This window comes from Euphorbia lathyris, chromosome 7 (genome assembly GCF_963576675.1).
Source record: "Euphorbia lathyris chromosome 7, ddEupLath1.1, whole genome shotgun sequence".
Taxonomy (NCBI): domain Eukaryota; kingdom Viridiplantae; phylum Streptophyta; class Magnoliopsida; order Malpighiales; family Euphorbiaceae; genus Euphorbia; species Euphorbia lathyris.
In genome coordinates, this window is record NC_088916.1 from 74,391,599 (window position 1) to 74,413,467 (window position 21,869).

Sequence of the window (21,869 nt, forward strand, 5' to 3'; positions counted from 1 at the left end):
GGTCCGAGTAGATTGGATTGCATTACAATCGTACATAAATGGAAGTACTATATTTGCACTGGGAGATTGGGCAATGACCTCACATTTAGAACAATTTTTGGAACAACAAAGGAAATGAACAAAAGGTAGGAGAAATGAGAGAGAATTGAAGGTAGAATCGATGATTTAGAGATTTGGAATTCTTCATCGTGTTTGCCAAAAGGACATTATATAAGTATCTGTCGTAAGTTTAATCATAGGGCGTTTCAGAAATATGCAAACAGTGGCATTTAGGTCTATGAGCTTGTGAAATGACAAGAAAGAGTAAACGAGTAGTAAAAAAGTAGGAGATGACCGGGTAAAAAGTGAAGAAGATGAAAATACACATAAAATAAAAGGTCATAGATGGATCTGATGGACTCAATTCAAATTTTTAGACTATATTCAAATTTACTATTCGATTTTTCCACTATCAAATGTACAAATATAATTTTTTCCTGTGTCACCTCGTATTTTTGGGTGTACTTGCTTTGTTCGAGATGTTCATCCACAAGTCACTAAACTTGACCCCAAAGCCCTTAAATGTGTCTTCCTTGGATACTCTCGTCTTCAAAAAGGGTATCGTTGTTTTTCTCCTTCTCTTGATAAATATCTTGTATCTTCTGATGTCATGTTTATGGAACATCTTCCCTTCTTTTCCATGTCGTCTGATATCTCCACAGGTGATACTGATGTTGATGATGAGCTGGTCTATCACGTTCACCAGGTCTCAGATGGATGTCCCTCTAAGCCACCAATTACTCAGGTATATTCACGACGTGAGAGACCTCCTGCTTCTGATCCAATACCAATTTCTGCTCCGCCTTTAAATCCTGCTCCTGAGTCAAGCCAAACCACTGATGAACTTCCCATTGCCCTTCGTAAAGGTACAAGATCTTGCACCCATCCTATTTCTGCTTTTGTTTCCTATGAGCGCTTATCTTCTCCTTCACAGTCTTTTGTTGCTTCCCTTGACTCTACTACTACTCCTAAATCTGTATCTGAGGCGTTGTCCCATCCGGGCTGGCGCCACGCCATGATTGATGAAATGAATGCTTTGGATGCTAATGGTACTTGGGACTTGGTACATTTACCTATTGGTAAGAAACCTGTTAGATGTTGTTGGGTATTCGCTGTGAAAGTTAACTCTGATGGTTCTGTTGCTCGACTAAAGGCTCGCCTTGTTGCAAAAGGCTTTGCTCAGACTTATGGGGTTGATTATTCTGACACCTTCTCCCCAGTGGCTAAAATGGGCTCTATTCGTCTCTTTATCTCCCTAACTGCTCACTTTAATTGGCCCTTGCATCAGTTAGATATAAAAAATGCTTTCCTACATGGGGACCTTTAAGAAGAAGTTTACATGGAGCAACCACTAGGGTTTGTTGCTCAGGGGGAGTATGGCAAAGTTTGTCGTCTCCGCAAATCTCTATATGGGTTGAAACAAAGTCCTCGAGCATGGTTTGGAAAGTTTAGTCAAGCAATTGAGATTTTTGGGATGAAGAAGTGTAAGTGTGATCACTCTGTTTTTTATAAACATTCTGCTTCAGGTATCATTCTCTTGGTCGTCTATGTAGACGATATTGTTATTACAGGCAGTGACATGTCAGGAATCTCGTCTTTGAAATCATTTCTCCATGGTCAGTTTCATACCAAGGATTTAGGAGCTTTGAAGTACTTCTTAGGAATTGAGGTGTCAAGGAGTAAGAAAGGAATTTTCCTGTCTCAAAGAAAATATGTTCTTGATTTGTTGTCCGAAACCGGAAAATCTGGAGCTAAGCCATGCAGTGCACCTATGACACCGAATGCGCATCTCACATCAGAAGGAAAGCCCTTTGAAGACCCTGGAAGATATAGGCGTTTGGTTGGAAAGTTAAACTATCTTACAGTGACTAGACCGGATATTGCCTATTCTGTCAGTGTTGTTAGCCCGTTTATGTCATCTCCCACTGTTGATCACTGGACTGCACTGGAACAGATCTTATGCTACTTAAAGGGAACTCCTGGCCGAGGCTTACTTTACAAGAATTATGGTCATACCCAGATTGAGTGTTTCTCTGATGCAGATTGGGCAGGAGACAAAGATGATAGGAGATCCACTACCGGTTATTGTGTCTTTGTTGGAGGTAATTTAATTTCTTGGAAGAGCAATAAGCAACATGTTGTTTCTCGCTCCAGTGCAGAATCTGAATATCGAGCGATGTCTCAATCAGTGTGTGAGATTATGTGGATTCGTCATCTCCTCTCCGAACTTGGGTTCAACGTCACCACTCCGGCAAAATTATGGTGTGATAATCAAGCAGCTCTTCATATTGCTTCCAATCCTGTGTTCCATGAACGTACTAAGCACATTGAAATAGATTGTCACTTTGTTCGTGAAAAGCTAGAAGAAAACATCATTGCTACAACCTATATTGGCACCAATGAACAGCTTGGAGACATTTTTACCAAAGCCTTAAATGGGGTTCGGGTAAATTACATCTGTAACAAGCTGGGCATGTCAATTATCTATGCTCCAGCTTGAGGGGGAGTGTAATGTACGTAATTGTATATAGATATTAGTTTAGGGACCTATTAGCATATTAGTTCAGGGACCTATTAACATCTATACCACTTTGTATATAAATACCTAATATTCCAATAATACATTATTGAGTTTTCCCAAACTACAGTTTTATTGTTGATATAGTGAAACTTTTCCAACCCATTCCTTTGTTTCAATCTCCAAACTTGTTTTAGTTTGCATTTGGTGTTGCCACAAATTTGTCTCGGCACTATTATATGAAGCAAATTGTGGCGTACAAGTTTGATAACTTGTAAAATATTTTATTGTCGGAGCACTTACCAGTGATGTGCCGTTGGGATTGACAGAGGCACTCTTATGCCAAAGTCAGTAATAGTTTCAAGAATAAACTCAAAAGTACTATAGTAAGGAATCAGTAAACATACCTAATACTCGTTGGGGTTTGTGTATTTATACTAGATTCTGTAACCATCTTTATGTTATTTGAACAATCTTGGATTTAGTGCCCTTTAATGTATTAAGTGTCACGTCCGTAACTAAATTTCTAGAATTTATATTTTGATATTAGTATATATGATAATTATTAGGTGTATGATTTTTATTTGGTGTTATAGGAAAAGTTTGGAGTTAATTTGAGGATTTTAGGTGTAAATTAAAAGTTTAGAATAATTTTTAAAAGATTATAGAAAGATTGAGGATCAAACGTGATATTTGCCAAACTTTTTACTCAAATATTCGAGAGAAATCGGATGATCATCATCTATATATATTTCCTTTTTCTTTTTCTATTCCTGAAAAAGTTATCAGTTTTCTCCGAACCGTTTCTCCACCGTTTCTTTGATTTACGGAGATTCGACCGTCCGAATCACTCGAAATTGAAAACATAGCATCCTTATGTATAGATCTAAGTCCTAACCGAAGAGTTTTTAAGTTTCGACAATGTTTGGAGGGAAACATCTTAGACAGGATTTAGAGGAGAATTGAACGGGTGTATTTTAGCCAAGGTAAGTAACTATCAACTATATTTTGAGTTTGATGTATATAAATATATATATAATCAAAGAATTTTCAGAAAGTGATATTTTAAGGTTATGCAGGAATTTTATAAAATTAAGGGTTTTCATGATCTTGTTTTTATTGTGAAATTATGGTTCAAATGAAGCTATTGACTATGTTTCTATGTGAATTTCAGATTTTACTTGATTATGTTGACTTAAGGTTTCATTTGGTTGATTTACATATATACATATATGTTTTGGGTTTCAATGTATATATATATTGAATAAAATGAATTTGATGATTTCTTACGAATTGTTTTTGGATTGAGAAATCTGTTGCGGTTATTGTTGTTATTATTTTGGATTGAAGTCCAAATATGATTTTTATGAGTTGTGATATTTCGAAAGATTAAATGGTTTTGTCCATCTAGGATTGCTCGGGGTAGGAATTGTATTTGTAAGACCATATCTAATGGCGGTATGGCCAGAGTGCACGGCTGGTAGTCCTAACTGTTAGGCAAGGAACGAGATATAAATGAGATATCTCGATATTGTTATGATTGATGTTATGATCTACACGGGTGGAATTCGAGGATGAATACATATACACAACTTTGATTTTATGAACTTAAGTTTTGAGTATATTTTATAAGGTTTTAATGATTATATTATAAACTTAAGTTTTGAGTATATTTTATAAGGTTTTGATTAAATCCCTTTATAAACGTATATATGTAGCTATGTTAAGTAAAGTTGGTTTTTATGGCTGATAGTTTCTTACTGAGATTTTTGTCTCACATTTTTAAATGTTTTAATGTTTTTAGGTGAGACAGTACAGGATATAGAGAAGGTTCCCGACCGATTAGGCGAGGTTTGGAAGTTGACTGCTTATTGTTAGCATTATGGTTAGAACTTTGGTATTGCAATTGTAATATAATGATATGTGGATAAATTAGAGACTCCTAAGTATTGATTATTATCTTTCCATTTCACGCCCGATGCCGATTGAGGTCATTTTGGGTCGGGTGTGACAGTTTGGTATCAGAGCTCTAGGTTAAATTCTTCGGACCTAAGAGATAGTAATTGAGGAATATCGATATTTGGTAATACCTAAGAAATAATCGATAGTAATTGAGGAATGTGGATATTTGGTGATAGTTAAGAAATAATTTGGAATTTTTCGAGGATTCAGTAACTAGCTAATGAGGGGTAGAAATGAGATTTGATGGTTAGTAACATATTGGGTGTATGAAAAATAGTAAATTCTTTGATATTTGGGTGATATGGGTTATGAGTAAGTTATAACTTTGAGCTAGAGATATAGATAATTGTCTATATCGGTGCTACTGGAAAATTAGATTCGGACCTGAATCTTGTGATGCATTTTTCGACTAGATATAGGTTGAATCTGTCATAGAGTCCTAAATGAAAGTTCTTTATTATTATCTTACGTTTCCAGAGGTTTTTGAATCGCCTTAATCAGACTCCGTATGAAAAAGTTATGCTGGAAATGACATATGTTGACCATGTTAGCTTTAAACCAGAATTTGGTTTTTGTTTGATTTTTCTCCTTAGTATGACTTGGAATTGATATTTGAGAGTTTAATAGTTGGATGAAAAATATACGTATCTCAGATGTGAAGTAAGGTTAGGAGACTTTGAAATGATATGATGAGTTTTGAAGTTAATATATATGTGATTAAGAAAGCGAAAATGTGGAGATTTCAATTAATTGTTTTGGAGGTTGATTATAAATTGGAGATTATGATAGGAGTTTAACAAGTTATGGAATTGTAATTGGAATACATGATATCCGCATTCAAAGTACAGATCTATTGTTGAATTTTATCGGGTTGAGGTTTAGAATTATTGAGAGCTATGAATTTTGAGGACAAATGTTTTTCTGATCTTAAGCACAGTTTGAGGTAGCAGATTAAGAGATAAAGATGAAAGAAGTTATTTTTAGTTGAAGTTTGTGTGAATATGGTTTCAGATTATATAAGGATCGAATTGAGTGTTTATAGGTCAAATAAGAAATTCTAAGGATATTATAGATTTATTGACTTTTATGAATGTACAAATATTATTTGGAGTTTGAAAAAAAAAAGCATATTAGCTGGATTGATTTTAAGGAGTCAAATGGAGACTTATAAGAGTGATGTTGATATTAAGATTTTATGAAATGACTCTGATTGATAGGAAATTGTATCATAATAATGAGGTTTATAGTTGATTGATGATGATGATTGAAGTTAATGATACGAATTATGATTAGAGTGAAAATTTATAGATATAAGTACATTATTATTATGATGAAGTAAGATTATATTAGATTCAAATTATTATTCGAATTATTTGAAGTTTAAGAAAAATATAATATCATACATATTAGCGGTTCAAAAGTGATATTTTTGAAGTCTGTAGAACTTGGAGATAAGTGAAATATATTTGATATATATGTAATTGATGGAATCAATTGTGATTTCACTTTATTAAAGTGAGACTTGGTGTATGTTAGGAAGATATGAGTGATATTTGAAGTTTTATTGTGGATTATGGCGATGGAGATTTTTCATGGAGTTAATGGAAGGAAACATTAGAATTTGTAGTCTTATGGTGATTATGAGGAATCTTGATAATTTGAAAATGGTTTCGGAAGGAAATTAAGATAGATTAGAGAATATGAATTTCGAGGACGAAATTTCTAAAGGTGGGGAGAATTGTCACGTCCGTGACTAAATTTTTAGAATTTATATTTTGATATTAGTATATATGATAATTATTAGGTGTATGATTTTTATTTGGTGTTATAGGAAAAGTTTGGAGTTAATTTGAGGATTTTAGGTGTAAATTAAAAGTTTAGAATAGTTTTTAAAAGATTATAAAAAGATTGAGGATCAAACGTGATATTTGTCAAACTTTTTACTCAAATATTCGAGAGAAATCGGATGATCATCATCTATATATATTTCCTTTTTCTTTTTCTATTCCTGAAAAAGTTAACCGTTTCTCCACCGTTTCTTTGATTTACAGAGATTCGATCGTCCGAATCACTCGAAATTGCAAATATAGCATCCTTATGTATAGATCTAAATCCTAACCGAAGAGTTTTTGAGTTTCGGCAATGTTTGGAGGGAAACGTCTTATACAGGATTTAGAGGAGAATTGAACGGATGTATTTTAGCCAAGGTAAGTAACTATCAACTATATTTTGAGTTTGATGTATATAAATATATATATAATTAAAGAATTTTCAGAAAGTGATATTTTAAGGTTATGCAGGAATTTTGTAAAATTAAGGGTTTTCATGATCTTGTTTTTATTATGAAATTATGGTTCAAATGAAGCTATTGACTATGTTTCTATGTGAATTTCAGATTTTACTTGATTATGTTGACTTAAGGTTTCATTTGGTTGATTTACATATATACATATATGTTTTGGGCTTCAATATATATATATATTGAATAAAATGAATTTGATGATTTCTTACGAATTGTTTTTGGATTGAGAAATCTGTTGCGGTTATTGTTGTTATTATTTTGGATTGAAGTCCAAATATGATTTTTATGAGTTGTGATATTTCGAAAGATTAAATGGTTTTGTCCATCTAGGATTGCCCGGGGTAGGAATTGTATTTGTAAGACCATATCTAATGGCGGTATGACCAGAGTGCACGGCTGGTAGTCCTAACTGTTAGGCAAGGAACGTGATATAAATGAGATATCTCGATATTGTTATGATTGATGTTATGATCTACACGGGTGGAATTCGAGGATGAATACATATACACAACTTTGATTTTATGAACTTAAGTTTTGAGTATATTTTATAAGGTTTTGATGATTATATTATAAACTTAAGTTTTGAGTATATTTTATAAGGTTTTGATTAAATCCCTTTATAAACGTATATATGTAGCTATGTTAAGTAAAGTTGGTTTTTATGGCTGATAGTTTCTTACTGTGATTTTTGTCTCACATTTTTAAATGTTTTAATGTTTTTAGGTGAGACAGTACAGGATATAGAGAAGGTTCCCGACTGATTAGGCGAGGTTTGGAAGTTGACTGCTTATTGTTAGCATTATGGTTAGAACTTTGGTATTGCAATTGTTAGGGTCGTTAATGAGTTGTTTAATATCACTGGTCATAACAGTTTCTTGGAAAAACGACTCGGTGATAATAATGGTGTATCTGCCTTGGATAGCGTATTTTCCCAATCCCGGCGGATGTAGATCCCTCTTGGCGTGACTGATCCACGTGGCGTATCCTGATTCATATGGGGAATATCATTCCTTTAAATCGGTGGATTTTATCATGCGATTGTGCTCTGTGTCAATAGCTCCTTTTATTTATGGATTTTTTATATCCCGAGGATAATATTCGGATGTTATCAAAGTTGCTGCTTGTTGAAGAGTAACCAACGGAAAATACTAATCTCATTGGATTGGAGATGCTGTAAAAAAAAAGGGTCAAATACATAAATATCATAATTAATTATAAAATTACAACTAAATCGTATCGCCAAACTTAATTTTTAATATGTCATTATTCTCTATAATATATATATATATATGTTTTTTGGTAGAAAAGGAAAAGAAAAGCGAACAACAACAAACTACCCAGGAATTAGCCTAGGGAAGCTAACCCCAATCCTATCTTCTAAGAGAATATGAGAGATGAAACTAGGGGAAACATGAAGGGTAGTAACGCCTAACGTCCCTTCATGGCCCGCCGCCGCCAAGCGATCAGCAACACGATTCTGCTCTCTAAAAATGTGTCTGAACTCTACGAACTCAAAGGAGGAGCAAAGCCTTATAATAGCTTTGATGAGGTTGCGACTGTTAAGACCCATAGAATGATTCTCAGAAATCATTTTGATTGCTTCCAAATTATCAGACTCCACAGAGAGCCTCTTAACACCCAGCCTTTTAGCAAGATTGATTCCAGTAAGAATAGCCCAGAGCTCCGCAGAAAAGGAAGAACCCAACCCTAAATTCTGGGAGAACCCAGAAAGCCAGACGCCCCCTACATCTCTAAGCACACCTCCAGCCGCAATCTTACCATTACTGAGGCAGGAACCATCAGTATTCAGCTTCACAACCCCCTCTCTTGGCCTGCTCCATCCCACGAGATGGACATCACAACACTGAGACTCTGGCAAGGGACTCTCCTTTGAAACTTTACACCATAATTTATAAATTATAGACTCCAATTCATAAATCATAAACCCTATAAAAACATATTCTAGACTTCTAATTTATAAATTCTAATCCTTAAAATATATTAAAAGTACTAATTTTACTAGTTTGACATAATCCAAAATTATGACTTGACATAATTGTAAATAGTTTTTTAAAAATGAATTTCTGTGTAATTTTCCCCAAAAAAAGTTGTACCTACTTAGTGTTGTTTAAATGGGCCCAACAAATTTCCAAAATGGACTAAAAGCCCATGTCGGCCCAACCCATGAATCTCAAATAAAAGATAGAAAAAGAAAAAAATAAGCAAAGGTTTCGTCAATGGAGGCTTCGTCTGCTTCCCTTTCGCACTGGGATTACTTGATGCTGTTAATTTTCCGTCCAGCACTCGCAATCTCTTTCGTTGTGTTGTTCATATCTTTCGGTATCTTTCTATTTCTGTAATCGATCTCTTTTCCCTATTTGATCCATTCATATAAACTTTTCTTTCTCGAATTTGAAATTGAATTTGGGGGCGATTGAAATTGCAGGATGGTGTTTGGCATGGAAATTGGTGCTGGTTCACATTCCTCTAGTACAAGAGATATTCGGATTGCGTAAAAAGCCTGTTAAACCTAAACCTGTGACCGGTCGATTATCCAGATACTACAACTCCATGAACGCCCGAAATTCTGCTTCTCCCGGGTAATTTATCAATTTTTCCTATTGCTTTTGTTATTAATTGGAATTTGGAATGGTTTTTATTCAGCTTCGTTGATCGGATTTGTATGTGTAACCTAATTTGAAAGAAACTGGAAAATTTGGGGATTTAGCTCATAGATTGTTTGATCAGGGTTTTCAAAATGGCACTGTTTAGAACAAATTATTTGAATTCAATTGAGTTTTTTACATTATTTACCATCATGTTAAATTAGTTTTTCAAATAAAATTTTGATGAAATTGAAATTTAGTTGAACTGATTCTTTTTCCAGAAACCATCATAATAGAAGTTTGCAAGTACTCCCTCCATTCTCAAATAAGTGTCGTTTTAGATAATTGTTTTTGTTTTTTTTAAGTGTCGTTTTCGTTTTTCAATTATTTAGTATAATTTTTTGGTTCAAGCATTTAAATATTATCTTGATTTATGTGTTTTTTAAGCTTTTAAAGTTTTTTCTCCAACCATTATAGAAGAGAGAATTTTTTATTTAATTAATCCATGTAAATTTATTAATTTAAATGAATATTAATTGTGTTTTTTAATTTGTGTGAAAAACTCTAAAACGACACTTATTTGAGAATGGAGGGAGTATTAATTTAGCTTCTAATGTACCAATAAATTGAGGAATATTAAGAGCTTGTTTGATTTTAACTAGTTTTCTTTCAAAAATAGCTATAATTATTTTTCAATACCAAACATTCTATATTTACTAGTTGGAAAACTAGAGTAAATTACACTAATGGTACCTGAACTTTACCGTAATTCACACTTTGGTACCTAGATTACATTTTGTCTCAAAAATATACCCGAAGTAACGATGACTGGACAATTAAGTATATTTTACCGGTTAATGGTCGGTCAATGCGATTTTGACGAGTAAATTACACTGATGGTACCTGAACTTTACCTGAATTCACATTTTGATACCTAGATTTCATTTTGTCCAAAAAATACACTTAAAGTAAAAATGACTCAATATTTTAGTATATTTGACCGATCACTGATTGATCAACCCGAGTTTCACCATTTTAAATTAAAAATTGAGACCAATCATAAACTCAATTAACATAAAATTATAATACTTGTCATTTAGCTCATAAATGACAATATTATAATTTTATGTTAATTGAGTGTATGGTGAGTCCCAATGTTTAGTTCATGTTACCCGGTTACTAACCGATCAAATGAACTAAACCTTTCAGTCACCTTTACTTGTGTTATGTTTTTAGGATAAAATAAAATTCAGGTACCGAAGTGTGAATTATGGTAAAGTTCGGGTACCATTAATGTAATTAACTCATGAAACTCGCGTTGACCGATCATAACCGGTAAAAATATACTAAATTGTCCGGTCATCGTTACTTCAGGTATATTTTTGGGACAAAATGTAATCTAGGTACCAAAGTGTAAACTATGTAAAGTTCAGATACCATTGGTATAGTTTACCCTGGAAAACTATATAGGATAAAGTACAATTCTTGTTCAAGAACAAATCCACCCGGACCGTTTAGATCCCTCCTAAGCGCTTAAAATTGGGAATTCAAAATTCAGTCTGATTTTCCCACCTATATTTTCTAGTCGTTTTTTTGGCCGTCTTAGATATGATAAAAATGAGAAATATATTTTTTTTCATTATTATTTTAATTTTTTCTTTTATTATAATTCATTTTTAAATATTGTCATGTTGTTTTTGGTGAATTATGTTTATTTTTTTTTATTTAATTGTGTTCTCTATTTATTTTTGTGATATGATTGACACTTTAAAACACTATGAAATAGTTTTCGGTTAATTATATTATTTATACATATTATTTTTTATGTTTCAGTTATCTCAATAATATTGTTGTTGAAATGTTTTTTTTTACAAGTTTTTAAATATACATGTTATAAATATATATGTTTTTTCAATATTAAATCATTTTATATTATTATTTCTAAATAGTACGATACATATTTTAATTACATTTACATCAGAAAATCTAATTAATTTCCAAAGGTTGTATCCGTCCAGCTAGCGGCTAATGTTTTTTTGCAACCTTGCGTACAATTTAACTCTATGTTTATGGATTTAACTTCCACATACAAAATATTGCAATCTTAACTTTACAGTTTAATAGACATAGCAATTTCAAATCTCATTAACTTAAAAATTGGTTTGTTTTTTTTTTTTTTTGGTGCAATTTCATATTTTAGCCATTCTCTAACTTTTCTGTCATCCAGCACATTTTTTATATTAAAAAACACATCTTCCTTCAATGAAACTTTAAATTATACCGTTTATTATCAAACATTAGTGTTATTCTAGGAATATTTACACGGACCTTAATGATCAAATGAATTTGATCATTTACCGTTAGATCTAGATTTATTAAATCTAAATCGCAGGATACTTTAAATCTCCACTTTAGGATTCTAATAAGTTTAGATCTAACAATGAATGACCAAATAATGGATGGTCATTAAGGTCCATGTGATCAAAACTGAGTGTTATTCTCCTCAAATAACATAGAGCTAAATTTATTTTAGTAAATGGGCACTTTAATAATGATTGGTTTAATTGCAGAGTTGGTGAGGAGACAAAGGGCTAATGAGTGATGAAGGAACACTCAAAAGAGATTATTATTGAAGACTTAAAAGTGTACAGAGATGATCATGACATCCTGCTTTCTTTCTGTATTCAGAATCAGCTCATTGGCATGCTTAAAATGAGCTTAAAAAAATGTAAAACCACGTGTTTGCTGTTACTGTTACCTGTTAATTTAACTGTTACCTGTTAATTTAATGATAGATACTAAATATTAGTTAATTTTTTTTCTACAAAAAGCAGTTGTTTTGAAGTTTTACTAAATGATTTTTTTCTGTTTAAACTTAAAAGACAAAAAAACAATTTCGAAAGTTGAAAATAAACAGACACATAGTATAATATAAGAAGAAAGTATTGAAATAAGATATACATGTATATGTATTTTTTTTTTAAAAGTAAACTAGGAAAGGAAGATAGAAAAAAACAAAAGAAAAAGATGGTGCCCAAATAATCCTCCCTAAGGAGAGGAAGCATCTAGGTAGGAGCAAAGGGAAGATTGGTATAACCAAGAGAAACCTCATGAGCTTTATTAGTTCGAAACTCATCGAAGATCGGTACAACCAAGAGGAACCTCATGACCCTTATTAGCCGAAAACTCAGGAGTTCCATTTCTTTCTTTGTGGATGTAACAGAGAACATGCTCCGACGAATGGGACTTAGAAAAATTACTATTCATTAACAACTTCGAGGCAGTCTGATTCAACCAAAACTTATTGATCCTTTGTTTTAAAGCCAAATTTAACCTTAAGCAATACGGTTATTACTCCTCTAGAGCCATCGGTATTTAATTTAAAATTACCATTTTGGGTTTTTCCACCCAACACAAACCTCAGTTTTCTTAAAACAAAAAAACTCATGGTATTCATTGAGTCCACCCAGCTCTAACCGTTATCCGGCTCTTATTACACCATTCTCAGAGAGTAGCAGCGATCATAATAAAATTTTGGCCCCAATTACCGATACTAAACCAACTGTCATTCTTCAAAATAGTGAGAGAAAACCAGACCCCAAAAGTCTGCTAATGAGCCCTAGGGATGAAGATATTTTGGAACACACAATTATTGTCTTCATACGCATTATTTAGATAATTTATTGGGCAAATTAAGTGATGTTAGTTTTGCACTCATGTTGCCTAACTATTGAATTAAGGATCCGTTTGTTTTAATTACTATTGCTGTTGGAAAAAGCAGTTAAAAAAAAAAACAGAGATTCTATACTTTTCTAAAAGACTATTTTTTAAATGTAAAAAACAGACAACCGAACACCTAAAACTCTTCTTTTTGAAGTGAAAAGACAAACATGAACATAAAAATGAACAACCAAACACCACCTAAGTATAGATAAATTGCCAAATTGTAATTTAATTTGAGTTGAACCCCTTTTGGTCAATTTAAGATTTACAAAAACAACCCGCTCTATATAATTTATTTAACATAATCATAATTTTATATTTTGTATCTATGACGGAATATATAAAATACATAAACGATCATCCATTTTACACTCCTAACTTGATGAAATCAATCCAGTAACATCCAAAAAATAGCATAACAAATCCAATCAATACATATATTTTGTTTTCACCACCCACCTCCCTCAAGTAGGATTGTCAATAATGGGGTAGAGATTTATTGGAGATCATCCTGATGAAAACAGGAATTCCCGAGAAAAATCTCACGAAACAGGGGTGGGGAAATTTTTTGTCCCCATGGGCATTCGATCCCCTGGTATTAAACAATTTATTTTTTAACACTTGATAAATATAAGATTAATACACATATATCTTTATATTTGTTCGTATTGTCACATATGCTCCTATAAGATAAACAGACAAATACATCCTCATATTTTTCAAATGACACCAAAAATACATCCACATCACCTCCAACTCACCTGCCACCCCACCTATATCAAATAAACAGCCAGATATGTTCTTGTAATTGTTAACGACAGACAAATATACCATTAGTTGTGTGATGACTAGACTAACAGAATTATGCTAAATAAGCTTATTGTCAGTCGTTAACAATTACAATGATATATTTGGTTGTTTATTTGAAATATGAACATATGTGATAAAACAAATAAATACAATGGCATATATGTATTAACCCATAAATATATTTACAACACTAATTAAAATACTATACATATTATTTATACTTGATTAATATATTAAGCAATTATAGTTTTTTTATATATAAATTTTATTTTTAATTGATATTTAAAGATAAAATCCCAATGCGAAGTCCAACCCCGTGGGGACTCCAACAGGGCGGAAATGATGAAGAAACCATTCCCTGTCCCTTGCTCCTATTAATGATCTTTTTTTTTCCCTTCACAAGACCGGAAGCTTAAAACTCGAACCTATGACCGATAAGACTCTTGACCAAACGTTTAGCCTTTGGTTTGCTGACGTAACTAAACATTCATGCGATGCAACATCATGTAAATGAGAAGGTCATGAGCATGTTTTATTGTGAAAGAATACAATTTGTTCATCTAAATTAATCTTCTGAGAAATGCAGAATTCCATAAAGAACACTGAAACTGCAAAACACAGAGCAGAGGAGATTGTTACATGATGAACCATCATATTCGCAATCTTGCATCATGCAACACTCGTTTTCTCTGTAAATTTCGCCTTGAAAACGAAAATGACTCTGCAGGTATCAGTTCTCATAGCATTAAAGATCAAAGGGTTCACAACTTTTTCCCCCCAGGATGTAAATCATTCAGCAGCAAAAGCTTCTCACAAAAACTCAAGCTAGCAGATCAAAACATAAATCTGATTTTGTATACTAGTTACCTTATGCGTTGATCGATGTTATCGGTCGTCCATGCTTGCAGCTGTTGCTGCAGGTTGCTCTACGCTGATAGGGGCTTTCTTCTTACCAGGGCCGGCAGAAACTTTAACCATTGCTGGTCTCAGAAGCCTATCTCCCAGACGAAATCCACGTCTGAATTCTTGAATTATAATGCCTTCCTTGTATTCTTCAGACTCTTCTCGTGCAATAGCCTCATGGAGCTGCAACCAGAACATAGAAATTAACTCAAATATACAGAGATGATATATATATAAATGTGTGTGTGCTCGTGCGCTTTTAGAGGTGACAATTGTGTGCACAACCCGATACAAACTCAACAATACTATGATGTTTTCACATGTAGGAGGTAATAAAATTACTAGTGACCTGTGAACACGATTTAAAATCCCATATTTTTATATGTCATCTATAATAAAAATAGTATAATTACCCGTGACCTGTAAACACATTACATGAACCCAAAATGATATTAGCAGGTCAAGGGTTTGTTTGATAGATTTTTGGTCAACATTTTAGATGGTCATAGTTAAATTGCTAATCCAAAAATGATATAAATATTCAGAAGTATTACTATTAAAAAAATTAATGTCACCACGACACGAACCCGATTGGGTTGACACGATTACAACACGAAATTTTGGATTGGGTTAGAACTGCCTCATTTAACACTACCTCGATTAATTGACACGAGCACGAGCACTGATCACTTACACGAATTGTCACCCCTAATTATAGCAAGAAATCAGAACCCTTTTTCAGAGGACACACAAAAATAAATCTTTTGAAGCGCAAACTTATGTAATTTAAATTATTGGTTTGGAGCATATACATACCAGGGGATCAAAAGGTTTTCCAACTGTTGCTACAGAAGCCACCCGCAAGCTCCTCATAATCTCCACAAACTGTTTGTATATGCCCTGGTAACTTGTATCAATCTTCTTCTCCATTTCTGTATCTGGTTTTAATTGTTGCTTAGCTCTTTCAAAGCTGTCCACCATGGGCAACAGGCTCTCAATCACCTCTCCTTGGGCGTTGCTCCTAACGTTAATTCTTTCCTTCTCTGCCCTTTTTCTAAAATTATCAAAATCTGCCTGCAAACGAATATGTTTTTCCTTGCCAGAGACTATTTTGGCTGATAACTCTGAAACTTTTTGGGCCAATTCAGAATGCTCATTTTCTATAATTTCTACACTAGCTTCAAGTTCTGAAATAAAACTCTCATCTCCGAGAAGAATTGCCTTCTTATAAACCTTAATCAGGTTCTTCAAACTCGGTACTTGCTTTCCGTTTTCTTCTTTGCTTGAGGTCTTCATATGATCATCATGATGAATCCCCTCGTCGTCATTTGTCTACAAAAGATTATGATAAACCAAACTACTTTTATCCTTTTTAACTAGTATTATCACTTTCAAGAAAGAAAGAAAAATTATGCCCACGTTTAGTTCTCCTTTTTGTAGCTTCTTTTTAGTGTTATACTCCAACCAAACAATAGACATAGAGAATTTGATTAGGATTGAGAAACAGTTGCTTATAACAATTTTGGAAGGAAAATCAACTAATATTTATCAGCAAACAGTAAACAACAACACCTAAAGCAAACAAGTTCTATATCACATATAACTAAACATTGGGAAAGGCTAAAATCATAAACTGAAGTATACTTGAGAACACATTATTGGTTGACTAATTCAACTTCGAATTTACCAAGAACCAATCTAGAATTCACCAGTGCATCCAAAATGGCGATGCCAAACTTCTTTCTAGCATTAGACAAAAATACAAATATCTAGGACATTTTCAGTCTCTTGTTTTGATATATAGATTTGTAAAATAGACGAGCACAAAGCATGGATATACATGTATCAATAACCCAGTCACTGTTTTTGATGGTGCAGGATGTTTTTCTTCCCAATCCACAAACCAACAAGTACTAACTTAGTTTTAGAACAGCAGAAAACAGACTAAAATGCGCATAAAAGGTTGAAAAAACAAATTCAATAGCTTGAAGAGCATAGATACAGGTTCCATAGACATCCTAAGCAACTATTCGAGCAGTCTAAGTTAATAAACCGTTAATAATCAACACATTTATTGGAGAATCGAATTTGGCAATAGACAAATCGAAACAAGAAAGTTAGATCGATATAAAGTCAACCAGCATACAAGTTCAGATAGTTCGGTTTCTGTCATATATTGCACCAACATAATAGATTCAATCTCCAAACATCTCGAATTCTTATGAAACCTTCATTTAATAGCCACTAGTTCAGGCTCAACTCTGCATATTTCCACACACATCAACCCTACTTAAGCATCATCACCATTTCACCTAAATTTTAACATACATAGCGATTATAAAAACATTGACAATTTGTCAAAACTCCACAAGCTTTAAAATGCGCTCCAATTGAACCAATAAACACATTAATAAAACCAAGGATTGTTCGAATGGCTTAGGTTATCTCTTTGAATCTAGAATCAAATAGATAGATTGGTAGAGCAACTTATTTCTGCTGATTTAATCTTCATTTTTAGATCTCCAAATAGTTATGCTACAAGCATCTAAATGAACAAGTTTCTGCGAAGTTCCATTTATCCCAAAAAAAGGCGAAAAAGGTTCGGTTCAAAGTGGAAAGACTTTTCAATATCTATATGAAAAGTAAAATTAAGCAAAAAAATGATACGTACAGAAGATTCAGAGTCTTGAGCGGATAAATAAGCCTTGAAAGAACGCCTTGGGAGAGCGGGAGAAGAACTGGAGTGAGAAAAGCGGAGCGTAGAATTGGAAAACCGAGGAACATGATGAAGCGCTAATGAAGTCTTTGATTCTAGGGTTTTGGAGGATTTTGCAGAGAATGAAGGAGGAAGAGGAGGAGCCAGAAGAGAGCGATTAGAGAAACAAACAGCCATTGCTGATGATAGATGGCTGCTCTGCTCCAAATTTCAGAAAGTCAACTGATTCATAAACAGTTTTGACTATAAATCTTGGGGCTGATTCAAATTTGAAGGCCTTATCAGGAATTTTCCAGAGATTACCGAAGCTACTGTTCTTTTCTGTAATTAATTTCATACTACATGTTTTTTATAGGGAAAAGTACGAAAAAAATGCTTATGGTTTGCCAATTTACAAACAGAGGCATGTGGTTTAAAAGTTTATAAATAAAGGTCTATGGTATGTTTTATTTACAAAACAAAGTATTACAATTACACATTTAAGTTCTAATTACAAACAAAGACATTTTTATCTTAACAAAAATTATACTTACATATCAACAAAACATAAACCCAAAAAAAAAAACTTTCTAAATCGAAACAATAAATAGTATGGTGGAATTTTACGTTTTTTACTAATCTGACAGTTTATGAATTAAACTGATATTTAAGTTCATTTTACACAGTTGCAATTTGATTTTGGAATCTGTGTTTTGTTAATATATAAATGTAATTGAAAAAAAAAATAAAAATGCTTTTATTGTCATCGATTACTTAAAAGTTTAATTTTAAATACCTTGTTTTGTAAAAAAAAGCATACCACATACCTCTATTTGTAAACTTTTAAACTACGGACCTCTATTTACAAGTAAAGTAAACCACAAGCATTTTTTCGTACTTTGCCCTTTTTTATATTACAAATTTATTTTAGAGATTTTTTTTATTATAATACATAAATGATATATAATTAATACATATTCAATCACATGTAGGTTGATAGAAATAACTAGTTTTAAATCCGTGCGATGCACGATATATAAAATATTTTTAAATATATTAAATATAAGTAAATAATATGAAAAATTTATCAATATGTAGTTTACAATATATTTTGACTTTAATTATTAGCACCACAACAAAGTGAAAATAAAGGCGTAGTACTATTTCGATCCTTGTGAATTCGTTCTTGATACTATATTAGTGCACCACAAAATGAACATGAAAAATCTGGATCGCCTATATCCAAAACATCTAAATTGGAAAAGGTAGAAAATAAAGGCGTAGTACTATCCACAACAAAGTGAAAATAAAGGCATAGTACTATTTCGATCCTTGTGAATTCGTTCTTGATACCACATTAGTGCACCACAAAATGAACATGAAAAATTTGGATCGCCTATATCCAAAACATCTAAACAGGGCCGGCTCGGGACTACTTGAGGCCCTATGTCACATCTGTGTCCTCAATTTAAGTTATTATACCCTAATATTATGTTATATTATAGTTATTTATTGATTGGAGAGTTAATTGAATATTATGGATATAGTTTGGAGACTAATTTCATGTTTCAAGTGTAAAATTAAAAGTTTAGGGTAAGTATTAGAAGAAGTTAAATTTTAGAGGGACCAAAATTGACTATTTCTCTTATTGGGAAGATCAATAACACAAATCAAGATTTGTGTTCTTTAAATTAATTTACATGGTTGGAAATAATGTGAGAAATAATTACAAAAATGTCATATTACTTTTATAATATATATATAAAAAATCAATATGTACATAGACTTGACAAGTGTTTATCATGCATGTTTTCCATTATGCATGTTTTCCACATATACCTAAAATTGCCACATGTAAATAAATGTTATTATTATTATTATTATCAATTTAAGTATTTAATTACTTTTAATTTATTATTTATTTAATATATATATATATATATATATTATACTTATTTTTATAGAAATTGTGGTTTTGATTTAAGATATTAATTTAGTAATATTTTATTTTAGAATTTTATATTATGAAAATAAAAAGGTAATCTAGTAAGTTTTAATTTTTATTCCAAAAATAAATAATTACAAAAAAAAAAGATTTTATTTTTTCTAAATGGTTAATTTGCATTGGTATATCACCTACACATATACATTTTTAAACATTAAAAAAAAGAGGCATGCATTTATGAAATGTGTCATACATGCAAATTTTGAAAATTTAAATGTGTCATGCATATGAGAGGTGGCATTCATGCATTTGAGAAAAGATTAATATATGTAGAAATCTATTTGAAAAAAAAAAAGATATTCATAACTATACATTATTTTCATCCTGGAACAAAAAAAAAGGGAAAGAAAAGAAAAAGAGAGAGAACTCAAGGAAATGAAATTAAGGGTGTGAATAAGAGAAAGTTGGTAGTAAATTGAGTTAAGTGAGAATGTCCAGACACTTCAATTCATAGTTTAAGTGGTGAAGATTGAAGTTCGAAATCTTTAAGACGAGTTTGTGTACATTAGACAGATTTTGAGACTCGGGTTGTATCTTTCGTCGATTAATTGTTGAAGTAAGTAATTATCAACTACCTTTTTTAGTTTTTATGTATATATATGTATGTATAACTCTATATTTTCCAGAAATTAAATTTTTGTGGTGATTTTTGACATGCATTTGATTAATTGGAGTTTTTATGATTTAGTTGTTAACATGAGCTTAAAGTTAAGTTCAAGTAATTATATATGTATTTGCATGTCAATTTCAACCTATAATATATGTTTATATATATATGATTAAAGTTTGGTTTTGATGAACTTAGTATATTTGATTAATATTTGTGTAAAATTTGATATTTTGAAGAGTTAAAATTCAAAGAAAAGTTTGTTGAGAAACTTTATTGATAATTGATTTATGAACAATGGTATATTTATATATTAAGTGATTTTCTATAAATTTATTTCTCAAAGTAAATTTTAGTTTTAATTAAAGATTGTTAAAGTTGCAATTTTGATGAATTTATGATTTATTGAAATAAAGTATATTTTTAAATTATTTATTGATGATTTTAGTACAATAATGATTTATGATGGAATACTTTGGAAATTGATTGAGGAAAGGTGTTGATAAAACTTTATGATGTTTGTTTATGAGTTATATATATTTTGATATATATATATATATATATATATATATATTTCTGTTCTTAAATTATATTATGAAATTATAATATTTTTAGTATCCATCAAGAGTAATCCGGATAGGTGGCTTTAATTAAAGTCCGTATTTAGTGAGAAATACGGCCTGTGTACACAGTTAAGACCTAATAGGGCATGGAAAAGAAGTGTTGAGTAAGACCATGCAGGGTTAGGCAAAATTATGAGATATCTCGATTCTATTATATTGTGGGGATTGATACATACGGGGATTATCTCTCGGATGGATACGATTTGCGAAATATTTATTGATATACGATTTGTGAAGTAATTATTGACATACGATTTGTGAGGTATCTATTGAGATACAGTTGATGGAGCTTTTATTAAGATACAGTTTATGAAGTATTTATCGATATACAATTTATGAAATATTTATCGAAATACGATTTATGAAGTATTTATTGATTTACGGTTGATTTGAGTAAATGGTTAATTACGAACCTATTTATTTTGTATAGTTGAGATTTTAAACAAATAAAATATATATAGCTATTTTGGATATGATTTTTATATTAAATGTTTTAATACAGTGATTTACGTTTTGACTATGTGTGGTATTTTGAGAAATGATAGCAAGTTTATGATATTTGAAAATGCATATTTGGTTAAAAGTACAACTTTGAGTGTTTTATTATGGTTTAATCCATAAAGTGTTCATTTTTAAGAATATGAATTTTTATGATGCATTTTGAAAATTAAAAAATATATATATAGCTATTTTGAGTATAAGTACTTTATATAGTTGATAATTGCTTACTGAGATTTTTGTCTCACCGTTTTAAATGTTTTAATGTTTTTAGGTGAAAGTACATGATCTAGAGAAGATTACCGACTGATTAGGCGAGGATTGGAAGTTATTGCCTATTGTTAGAATTATTATTAGAACCTTAGTATTTCAATTGTAATATGATGGAGAGTTAGTAAATATGTTGAGGTTCTTGAATATACATTTAAGAGGAATGCCTATAAAAGTGATATTTATGATATTTGGATAATTTGGAGACTCTTAAGTGTTGATTGCGATATTTCTATTTCACGCCCTATGCCGATTGAAGTCGTTTAGGGTCGGGTGTGACAGTTTGGTATCAGAGCTCTAGGTTAAAT

General features: G+C 31.7%; 2 protein-coding genes across 2 annotated transcripts; one reads left to right on the forward strand and one right to left on the reverse strand.

Annotated features, from left to right (window-relative positions):
- The first annotated feature begins 9,057 nt into the window (after positions 1-9,057).
- Positions 9,058-12,271, forward strand: LOC136200527 (uncharacterized). Its single transcript, XM_065990896.1, has 3 exons — positions 9,058-9,161; positions 9,268-9,421; positions 11,998-12,271. Exons 1-3 carry the CDS (start codon positions 9,059-9,061, stop codon positions 12,020-12,022), a joined length of 282 nt encoding a protein of 93 aa, XP_065846968.1. The 5' UTR covers position 9,058; the 3' UTR covers positions 12,023-12,271.
- A 2,196-nt stretch (positions 12,272-14,467) lies between these two features.
- On the reverse strand, positions 14,468-17,860 carry LOC136235656 (uncharacterized). The gene is made up of 3 exons (XM_066025490.1): positions 17,535-17,860; positions 15,680-16,195; positions 14,468-15,046 (listed from the first exon to the last, which is right to left on the reverse strand). The coding sequence occupies exons 1-3, from the start codon at positions 17,754-17,756 to the stop codon at positions 14,846-14,848; spliced, it is 939 nt and encodes a 312-aa protein (XP_065881562.1). The 5' UTR covers positions 17,757-17,860; the 3' UTR covers positions 14,468-14,845.
- Between the last annotated feature and the right edge of the window lie 4,009 nt (positions 17,861-21,869).

What these genes read in the sequence shown, in the direction of transcription:
- LOC136235656 (XM_066025490.1), bottom strand. Translation starts at nt 17,756, where the DNA reads ATGGCTGTTTGTTTCTCTAATCGCTCTCTTCTGGCTCCTCCTCTTCCT. An exon ending in CTCAAGACTCTGAATCTTCT is followed by an intron (nt 16,196 to 17,534) that starts GTACGTATCATT and finishes AATCTTTTGTAG; the next exon opens with ACAAATGACGACGAGGGGAT. An exon ending in GAAAACCTTTTGATCCCCTG is followed by an intron (nt 15,047 to 15,679) that starts GTATGTATATGC and finishes TTCTGGTTGCAG; the next exon opens with CTCCATGAGGCTATTGCACG.
- LOC136200527 (XM_065990896.1), top strand. Translation starts at nt 9,059, where the DNA reads ATGGAGGCTTCGTCTGCTTCCCTTTCGCACTGGGATTACTTGATGCTG. An exon ending in TGTGTTGTTCATATCTTTCG is followed by an intron (nt 9,162 to 9,267) that starts GTATCTTTCTAT and finishes TTGAAATTGCAG; the next exon opens with GATGGTGTTTGGCATGGAAA. An exon ending in CGAAATTCTGCTTCTCCCGG is followed by an intron (nt 9,422 to 11,997) that starts GTAATTTATCAA and finishes GTTTAATTGCAG; the next exon opens with AGTTGGTGAGGAGACAAAGG.